The 10385-nt window shown below is 34.5% G+C and overlaps 1 protein-coding gene across 3 annotated transcripts; it reads left to right on the top strand.

Moving 5' to 3' along the window:
• Positions 1-3194: 3194 nt before the first annotated feature.
• LOC104907357 (glycolate oxidase) lies at positions 3195-10000 on the top strand. Of its 3 annotated transcripts, none has more exons than XM_010696273.4 (12): positions 3195-3433; positions 4420-4580; positions 4665-4789; positions 7441-7487; positions 8175-8252; positions 8347-8471; positions 8557-8623; positions 8710-8772; positions 8946-9015; positions 9130-9230; positions 9349-9453; positions 9574-10000. In XM_010696273.4, exons 2-12 carry the CDS (start codon positions 4444-4446, stop codon positions 9766-9768), a joined length of 1113 nt encoding a protein of 370 aa, XP_010694575.1. In that variant the 5' UTR covers positions 3195-3433; positions 4420-4443; the 3' UTR covers positions 9769-10000. The 3 variants fall into 3 exon arrangements, with proteins under 3 accessions (XP_010694575.1, XP_010694574.1, XP_010694576.1); XM_010696272.4 differs by having other exon boundaries at positions 3199-3433; positions 4410-4580; XM_010696274.2 differs by lacking the exon at positions 3195-3433 and having other exon boundaries at positions 4469-4584.
• The last annotated feature ends 385 nt before the right edge of the window (positions 10001-10385 follow it).

Below are 10385 nucleotides of genomic sequence, written 5' to 3'. Positions count from 1 at the left end.
TAAATTCATTCTTCGAGTGAACCATATATACAACTAAAAAAAAAAGTGATGAATTTAGAGAGATGTACATGTATATGATAATTGATATACCTCCTCTCTTTTGCTGGTTGGCTATTCATAAGTTGTGTGATTGTCAAGTCCCTCAGGGGTATTTATGGGCTTTACTGGCAGTTGAATTCAGTTGCTTCACTTTGGCCTAGTTATTTTTAGATCATCCACATGGCTAAGCTTGCTTATATGGCTGCTCTCCACTCTTTTTTCTACCTCATTTTCTCCTTTCTACACCTTATTTTCCACTAACTTTATTCGTTAATATCCTTTTAAATTAATTTTACTCCCATATTGCTAGGCTTGCCAAAGCATTTTATCTCTCCTATTTTTTCTCTACCCCATCATTGTTTTTTTTATATTTCATATCTAGAAAAATTATAATATAAAAATTGCTTTATACTAACCACATGCCATATTATCGGTTTTTATTGCGTAAGGTGCCTACCTTTTTTGACATCTACAATAATGGATAAAACTTTCTGTATTTGGAAGAAAGCCCTATTAGAGAGGAGAAAGCGGAATGGGGAGGGGGATGCTCAACAATGTTGTGCTCTCATGTCGGTGTTTACAATGAGCTCGAATAAATAGCTATTTGGACACCGAAACATTAATGTTCTCTAATTAATCTCATATCCACCTATGAACAAAACCTAGTAGTAAATCATGCCAAACTCATAATACTATGTCAATTATTGTGTTTGATAAATAGTTTATTACAAAAAAAACATTTAGATTGAATCATATAACACATTATCTCCATTGTGAAGCATCATAAGCTCAAATGACGATGCAACATCATCAATAATCTTATTAAGACATTATCAATTAATCCACTATAGTAACACATTACAATATTGCTTGTCAATAATCCTAATTTTACATATATTTTGTTATTTCATTTATGCATTGTCAACAATAAGCAATACAATATCAACTAATGGTATCATGAGTCTTATATAAGAATTTGTAATTATATAATTTTTTTTTTTGAGAGAAGATTAAAAATTAAACCAGTTTATCTATATTATTATATTTACAAATATTACTTTTAACAAAACTTTGCCATATAGTGCCTTCACTTGACTAATATAGTTTTCAATCATTTTCCAATATGCCACAAAATATGCTAATAATGTCGTAAATGTTGCTAAGATACTTGCATTTAGGCCCTTTTTTTTGGATTGAATTAATGAAAATTTAGTTTAATTTAATTCATCTCATTTCAGACAAATTTAATTCAAACGAATTCAGTTTAGTTTAGATAAATTTCTTTTCTAATTTTTTTTCAGTTCGATTCAAAAAAATAATTCCTTACCCACTACAAAATAAATTGCAAAGTCATAAGTAGGGTGTTCATGAGTGGTTAACTGTCTCGAAATAAAATTCCGGTTCGGTAACCGAAAGTTTTGGTTCGCTCTTTTTGCGAACCGTAACCGTTTAGATCGATCACAACCTAAGCAGTTAACCGTTTTTTCGCTACGGTTTTTCGGGTAATCATTTATCACTATTTAGGTTATATTATTATATTTTACTTAATGTACATATATATTTTCTTTTTTTTTTGTGCATATACTTTAATATTATATATACTCTACTATAAAATGTATTATAAAGTGAAAACAGATCCATTGTAAAACATAACACTAAAAATTTAGTCCATTTCCTAATTATGGTGTTTATATTAATATTAGATTTTTCAAATAATCACATACTTTCTCTAATTGTTGTGACTTAATAACAAATATTAGAATTAATGTAATGTTTTAATATAAAAATGTATTATAAAGTGAAAAATAAATCCATTAAAAAACATAACTAACACTAAAAATTCACTCCATATTCTTAATATAGTGTTTATATTAGTAGTTGAGTTTTCGAATAACTTCTTCTAATTGTTATAACATAGTAACAAATATTTAAATTAATGTAATTCTTGGAAAATGTTAAATAAGAGAAAAAATATTTCAATATTTCGGTTAACCATATACTCGAAAAATCATAACAGTAATCATAACGTTTAACTAGAGCTGATCATTTTGGCCTGGTCCAACCTGTTTTTTGGGCATAATATCCCGATCCGAATTATTTTGGCTTTGGGCAAGCTAAAAACGACTTTTTAGTCTAGTCCGTTTTTGCCCCGAAATAGCGGGCTTTCGGCACAAAAATTCGGCCCGAATTTAGGCCCAACCCGTTTAATGGGCAAATTTTTTTGGCCGCGACCCGGCCCATGATCACCTCTACGTTTAACCGTTACTTTTATCGGTTCGGTAAATTTATCGTTAAAGATTTTTTTATCGGTATGTTTACTACCCATTTAGATCGATTTTTCGATACGGTTTTTTGATTTCGGTTTTTTTATTAGCACCACAAGCATAGTTAAATACTTCATATACGCACTACATTACATTTTATTTCACCTAATTTCAGAATATTCACACATGGAATATTTTCTATTAGTGCCCAAGGCCATAGTGTGGAGTTTGTCTTGTAAGAGATCGCCTACTTTTAAATTAAAATTAGGCAATGGCAAATCCAATATCAAAAAGAGAATAAGCCCAATAGTGCCTAATTTAAGTTCTTTCGATGACTAGTTTAATTTATTCAGTGACTAGATCTACTTTTATATTAAAATTAGACCGTTTCTTTTAATAATTTTTGCAGAGTGTGTTAGTAACTTGGCAAACTGCCCCGGTTTATTATTAAATCTTGACTAGTAGCTGACTAGCTGCCCAAAAGAAAATTTTAGTTTTCACAGAATATCTAAAACTGAGTTTCCGTTTTTTTTAGGGGAAAATAGAGTTGCACTTCAAAATATTTCTCAAAATAGGGGAAAATTACAACTTAGAAAAGAAATTGGTGAATTTTTTATTTTTTTTAAAAAAGAATTTGCTCCATTAAGTATATATTGTCTTGTCATGTGACGTCTAGTTCAGTTGTATATCTTGTCTAGAGGTTGAGGGAAGAAGAGAAACAACACACCTGTGAACCAAATCTTTTGTAACTTTCCCAACTTCTATTTATCATCCTAAATAATTCCAATATTTTAACTAAAATTATCCTCTCTTTTTTATTTAAGTATTTTATGTTGTTTTGATAATTCAAGTGGGAAAAAAACTCTGAAACACACATTAGTTTATGTGGAAGAGAAATACCCAGTTTCAAATTTAAAAGATTCTGCTTCAAATTCCCACCCTTCAATTTCCATAATCTCATCCTCATCCATGCTTTTTTGTCTTTATTATTGAATTATCATCAGTTTTCTACTACACCTATTTTATCACCACAATCTTTTCTCTCCTTCAGTTATATCCCCAATCATTTCTTTTGGGGTGCACTGACTAGTTACTACCCAGAGAACTTCAAGAATTCTAAAAAGTTCAAGGTTTGTTTATTTAATTACCCATTATTATTTTTTGCTCTCTTTCAACATTTGATCATAGTTTTAGTTTAGTTGTTACAGTCCAGATAATAAGGAACATCTGTTCATGTTTGCCGACCCCAAATTATTTTGGGAGTAAGGCTTTGTTGTTGTTGTTTTAGATGATTTTGATACATGATTTTGCTATCACATTCAAATGATTAGTTGTGAAATCTTATTTGACGGCCTTTTTTTCATGTAAAAATTTTCTTTTACGTTTATTATAAAGGTTTGTATAGTTTTGATATCAATTTTTTGGGTTGATGGGATTAACTCATTTTTATTTTTTGAAAAATGGATTGATGGGATTTTTAGTGAAGGCTGTGCTTTTGATTGAGATTGATGATTTGTGTTAAGGTTTGTGTTTACTTATGCAAGTTTATAGTTTTTGCATGGAGAGTAGTGAAATCACTTTTTGGGTTGATGAGATTTAACTTAGGCTGTGTTAATCTTTGTACTTGGCTTCTCTTGACTGCTCTTTAATTTGCATTATGATCTTTCAAGTTCATCGTATCAATTATTGCATGTTGAAATGCTTTTTGTTTTGTTCCGAAGATTGTTGAAATTTGAGACACTAAAATTATTTGTGTGTTATGAAGCAATGAACTAAGGGTGCCTTCTCTTCAACTTGAAAAATTATGTTCTAGGTAGATAAGATCAGATGAGTTCCAATAAGTTCTAGTAAGTTCAGATAAGTTAGAAGAAAAGGGCACCGTAACTATACTATTTGCATAGTAGTGCTAGAATATTTCTGTACATATATGATTATTGGCTTTATTTTATTGTGTTATATGGCGATTTTTGGTAACTCATTTCATTCTGGTAATCAATTAATGATACATGTCTATTTTATGGTGTACTTATGATTGATGGAAATTAGACCTTCAACTCTTCTTGTCAATCACTTGAAATTGAATTTGATAGATTGTAATTTGTGTAGGATTTTGTAGGGCACCACTATCCTTTTAATTGAGATGGAGGTCACCAATGTCAACGAGTATGAAGCCATCGCGAAGCAGAAACTGCCCAAGATGGCGTATGACTACTATGCATCTGGTGCAGAGGACCAGTGGACTTTGGCTGAGAACAGAAATGCTTTCTCCAGGATCCTGTGAGCCTTTCTGTTTTGCAGCTTTTATTGGTCTCATGTGTATGTGTCCGTTTCTTTGTAGTAATAATCTGCACATTAATACAGGTTTCGCCCACGAATTCTTATTGATGTAACCAACATTGACATGACTACAACTGTCTTGGGTTTTAAGATCTCAATGCCTATCATGATTGCCCCAACTGCCTTTCAAAAGATGGCGCACCCTGAAGGTATACGGAAACATCTGAATTAGTGGAACCTAAAGCTTTGATGATGTTAGATTTCCCATGGTTTGTTGTTAAGCTGTACTGATGTTAGCCTAAAGGTGGCGTAATCTTTCAAGGTCTGTTGTGCGTTGAAGTGTTTTGCAACGTGACCTACTGGCTTACAATCAATTTTTTTTTTTCAACTCACATACTTCCTCTGTTTCTTTTTACTTGCAATAGTTTAACTTTCACGTTTGACAATGCATAATTTCAACCATCAATATCTTTAATTACTGATAAGCAAAAATTATAAAAGTAGATATTCGGAAAATATACATTCAGACGAATCTAACAAGATTCCATATGAATATGTTTTTCCTTAATTATAAATCACCAATCAGGTTCAATCAGGTCCAATAAGTTGAATTGGGTCCAATAAGTCCAATCAGGTCCAATAAGTTCAGTTCAGATAAGTTCATTTTAGTTCCGGGTTATTCAAGTGAAGAAAACGCACCCTAAGTAGAGTGTGAATAGTGTAAAGGTCAAACCGTTGCAAGTAAAAAGAAATGGAGTAAGTATTTTATTAAATTATGTATGCTGTATCAATTATAGCTAACTCATAATGTTAGATAAAAATTGTTCCTCATCTTTTGTCAGTCGTAATATGTTCATGCAATTCCCTCTAAATTTCATTTTTGTAGTGAATGAGCGATATAAACTTCTTCCAGAAGTCTGGACTTAGGTGCCCACATCTTCTTCTTTTCTTGATGGCTTCTGGTATGAGGTCATAAAGTAAAGAAATAGTTAACAGAGTAGGTGATTTCACATGTGATGTTATACCTGTCGTGCATCTCCACTACTAGTAAATGTTTATGTTTAGATCAGAGGACTTGAAGGGAAGGGAAGGGAAGGAAAGGGAAGGAGGGGAGAGGAAGAGTGATCAATTCAATTTCTTTGTTTGAATTCAATTTTTATGCACATATTAAAAGTAAATAGACTTTGATGAAAAATGCACACTTGCTTCTCTCTTCTTCATCCTTGTCCTCTTCCCTCCATCATCACTACCAAAGCACATTGTAGGTGTTTGTCTTCATTTATATTCTTAGCACTCATACGGAAACCTGTAGATGGTCATAGGTAATAATGAAATTTAATGAAGAGAAAATACCTCTAGGGGATATGCATTACCATTGATGTTTTACTGAGGCATCTCATGTTTACACAAAAAGTTATTACTATGTTCGTGCTAAGTCCCCTACCAGATCCATTCCCCCAATTATACACACCTATTCTAGAAGGAGAGGGAAACTTACTAAGGGCACAGGAGTCATTACCACTCACAGGACAGCTGGCGCTACTGGAGAGGATTAGAGGAATTATTTCCTGACTCTAGCTATAACAGATTCTGTTAGGAAAAGTTATGAGGTGGCAGGTGCCTTAGATATTTTGTACTACTGTGTATATAAATAGGAGCTGAGCTCACAGCAAGGGGTATCCAGAAATTAAGTGAGAGAAAGTTTGTTGTGTAATGGGAGAGACCTTGCCTCTCGAATGCAAGGGTTGTATCTGAGAGCTTTTCTTAATACAATCTATCTTTAGTGCTAATTTTGCTGTTTGTTCTTGCCTAATTGTTTGCCTATTAATCTGGGTCTTAGTAGTTCGCTTAATGTGTTTCCTTGTACTATGTTTAGCACTCATACAGAAACCTCTAGATGGTCATAGATAATAATGAAATTTAATGAAGAGAAAATACCTCTAGGGGATATGCATTACCATTGACGTTTTACTGAGGCATCTCATGTTTACACAAAAAGTTATTACTATTTTCGCTTAATGTGTTTCCTTGTACCAAAAAGGCTAGACGTCAGTTTCTTTTAAGGGGAGGGCAGGCTGGAGAGGAGGGAATGCCTTGCCTTTTCCTTCTACTTTCAAACATTGTAAAGATGTAGTCTACTAAAAGATAAGGAAAATGGATTGGTCCAATCTCCTTTGTACCCTTCAATTTCTATATCCAGACAAGAGAATAGGGATACCTCACACTTTCTTCACTCCTCTTCCCTCCAGATTCCGTGATCCAAACAGATGTTTAGGATCATTCTTCCAAGTTGGTTGGTTTTAGCAATCTAACTGTAATATGTCTTGCTTGCTCCTTGGGAAGCTGAGGGCTTATTTCTTATCCATTGTTAAAGTCACACAGTACATCCTGTAGCTGCTGAGCTGATCATTAGGATCTTCGTGGTGCCTGCTGATGTAGAAGCGTTGACATGCTTGTTATTCCTCCCACAATTTCTTTTAGGTGGATCTTTTATTATATTAAATTTATGGTCACGTAGGCTTCCATCTTCAAGATGTTGGTTGGCTAGTTCTCTTCCAGCTAAATGCCAGAGCTTTTGAGATAGTTTCATTCATCCATTTCATTGCTTAAGCAGCATGGTATATCAAAGATATTTAATTTATCCTCCTCGAATCTGGGTTCTTGCAGAGGATATTCAGCACCAATGTTGTTTTCATCATATTATTTCATTGAGTAAAGTGTTGCGGGTGAAGTGACTCACTCATTGCATTTTTGATGAACGTGGATTAGAGTTTCTAGATCTGCTTGTGCTAAATGTAAAGTGTAATTTCTTATGAATTGAATAACCTTACTAATGTTATCATTTCTATTGCTCGTACAGGAGAGTATGCAACGGCCAGAGCAGCATCAGCAGCTGGAACCATCATGGTTTGACTTAATCCTATTACTTCACTTAAACGTGGATTAATTTCTGTGTTACTCTAACTGATAATATAGACCTTAATTGAACTCTGATGATAACCAAAATGACATAAATTTATCTTTGGATTCCTTCGTATCTAAAGAATTGCCCACTGGTTGAAAAGTGTTGCCCTCACTCATATATTATCTTGTTGCTATGATTGATCCGAGATAACTGTAGCAGCACTAAGGAAGCTAAATATATCATTATTAATCGTCTTAATTCAGTATTGAAGAAAACAACAAGAGTTCTGATAATATATTAACTGCTAAATAAACTGCAATCAGTTTGAAAACAATTTCCTATTTTTTTCGGACTCGCGTAATCGTGCCACACTGGCATGTCTCCAAGTGCCTGGCACTGCTATAACGAATTGTCGAAATCATGTTGGAGTATCGAGGATCCTGACATAGCTGCTTGAGGGAAAATGAGAACCCTGAAAATAACATAGGTCATTTCCCACCCTTTTGAAAATTTCCAAAGCCTACATATTATGTTACTTTCTACAGTAAAATGGGAAAATAACGTAACTATATTTTCTTTAGGCATACGCACTGACATTCCGACATCTAAGTCATCATATAACTTATTTTGGAGGCCACCTGTAAGGACCTGTTTACCAATGGTTTATTTTCCCCTGCTTGTTTTTTCAGACACTGTCTTCCTGGGCTACATCAAGTGTGGAAGAGGTTGCTTCAACTGGCCCAGGCATCCGGTTTTTCCAGCTTTACGTAAGCTTACAACATCCAGCACTTACTTTATATCTGCTGTTAACTAAATTGAACATGCTTTTAAAATTAATTTCTTTGCTCATGCTACATCTAGGTATATAAGGACAGGAATGTAGTTGCTCAACTTGTGAGAAGAGCTGAAAAGGCCGGCTTTAAGGCTATTGCCCTTACTGTTGACACTCCCCGATTGGGACGTAGAGAAGCTGATATCAAGAACAGGTCCGAGATTAGGAATCATATTTTCAGTTCCAAAGCACTCCTGTCTCAGGGTCTTTTGTGATGTTATTGTTTTATGTTCTTTCAGGTTTGTTCTACCACCTTTTCTAACATTGAAGAATTTTGAGGGTCTTAACCTTGGCAAGATGGACCAAGTAAGTGTAAACATAACAACATAATTGGAATTGAAGCACCTTGATGTTATTCTAAGAATTCTCTCTAATCTTCCATCATTGTGCAGGCAAATGACTCTGGCCTTGCTTCATATGTTGCTGGTCAGATTGATCGATCCCTGAGCTGGAAGGTAATGTGGGATGAGGTTTAAGTTTTTTTTAACAACTTTAAGTGGTTGTATTTCCCTGCTGCTGGAGTGGTAGCTGAGAAGCTGAAAATATTCCTAGGAGATGGATTAAACTCAAGATAACTTAAAATTAGTTATCTGATGACTGATCTGATCATTGTGTTGAAAATAAATAGGACGTGAAGTGGCTTCAGACAATCACCAGCCTCCCCATCCTTGTGAAGGGTGTGATTACTGCTGAGGATGGTAGGTTTGGACCTCTTTTTCATCCTTTTCTTCCCCCACATTGTTTCTTCTCCATATCCATACTCTATGGTTCGTAGCATGTTTATAAGTGTTCTTATGTTCCTTATCTTTTAGCAAGACTCGCCGTCCAACATGGGGCAGCTGGAATTATTGTATCCAACCATGGAGCTCGCCAGCTTGATTATGTTCCTGCTACTATAATGGCTCTTGAAGAGGTACTTTTGTACACTTGAATTTTAGATGTATTGGTTCTCGATCTGAAATCATGCTATGCTGTAGTTGAACTAATCATTTGAAACTTTGATGTTTTATAAAACTACTTGTACTCTTTAGGTTGTCACAGCAGTGCAAGGTCGTCTTCCTGTGTTCTTGGATGGTGGTGTCCGTCGTGGAACCGACGTTTTTAAAGCATTGGCCCTCGGTGCAGCTGGTGTATTTGTAAGTATAATTAGATGGCCTAGTTAGAAGCTGCTGACAGCTTCTTTCTTCTCTTTTTTCTACGGTTCAGTTCTACATTAGTACAAAAAGTATTGATTCAGGGATGTTTGGTGTACCTAGATTGGAAGGCCAGTGGTGTTTTCCCTTGCTGCAGAAGGAGAGGCTGGTGTTAGAAAGGTTCTGCAGATGATGCGTGAGGAGTTCGAGTTAACCATGGCACTGAGCGGTTGTCGTTCGATCAGTGAAATCAAGCGTGATCATATTGTTGCCGACTGGGATGCTCCTCGCTCTTCTCGCGCGGTGGCCAGATTATAAGTATACTGTGCACAAATAATGGAAGCTATAATTTGAGCAACGGAAATGAAATAGTGTATTATCAAGTTTTTTTTTTTACTTAAAAGTGCTTCTTTTTCGTTGAAGAACTTTCAGTTTTGAATTGCGATACTCATTGGATGCTTATGTATTGTTTGAATGGCTACTCTGCCTTCATTGTATATTCTTCGTATTTTCCCTTTTAAATAATAACTCATATATATGTATCTGCTTAGCAATGGTTGTTATTAGGCATCCAAATGGTTAAGATGGCTCAATGGCTCGCGTAAATTCTGCCAGAATGAGCCTAGATGCCTGAGTAAACTAGAGCCACACAGATCTAGTGGTTAACTTGAAATACTCAACCTTGTACAATTTAACTTAAAAGGACATCTACCACATAGCATGCTTAGGTATTTAGGTGGTGCGCTTAAATGAAGAGACATCTACAATGAATTTAAGTTATAACGTATAGCTCGAACATTGATATTTGGCAACAACATAACTCGAGTTTCGATCTACATGAAAAAAAGATGGCATTTATATGAAAAAAAGAACTGTTAATACGTCTATCTTCCGATTAAATAATGACTTGGATAAATGGATTGACATTTTAGAAG

This window comes from Beta vulgaris, chromosome 4 (genome assembly GCF_026745355.1).
Source record: "Beta vulgaris subsp. vulgaris cultivar EL10 chromosome 4, EL10.2, whole genome shotgun sequence".
NCBI classification, from domain to species: Eukaryota; Viridiplantae; Streptophyta; class Magnoliopsida; order Caryophyllales; family Amaranthaceae; genus Beta; species Beta vulgaris.
The sequence above is the reverse complement of the archived record's forward strand: the minus strand, read 5'-3'. Positions and strand labels throughout refer to the sequence as shown.

Coding starts and splice junctions, on each gene's coding strand:
- LOC104907357 (XM_010696273.4), top strand. CDS start 4,444: ATGGAGGTCACCAATGTCAACGAGTATGAAGCCATCGCGAAGCAGAAA. Junction 8,773..8,945: donor ATCGATCCCTGAGCTGGAAG/GTAATGTGGGAT, acceptor GAAAATAAATAG/GACGTGAAGTGGCTTCAGAC. Junction 9,016..9,129: donor TGTGATTACTGCTGAGGATG/GTAGGTTTGGAC, acceptor CTTATCTTTTAG/CAAGACTCGCCGTCCAACAT.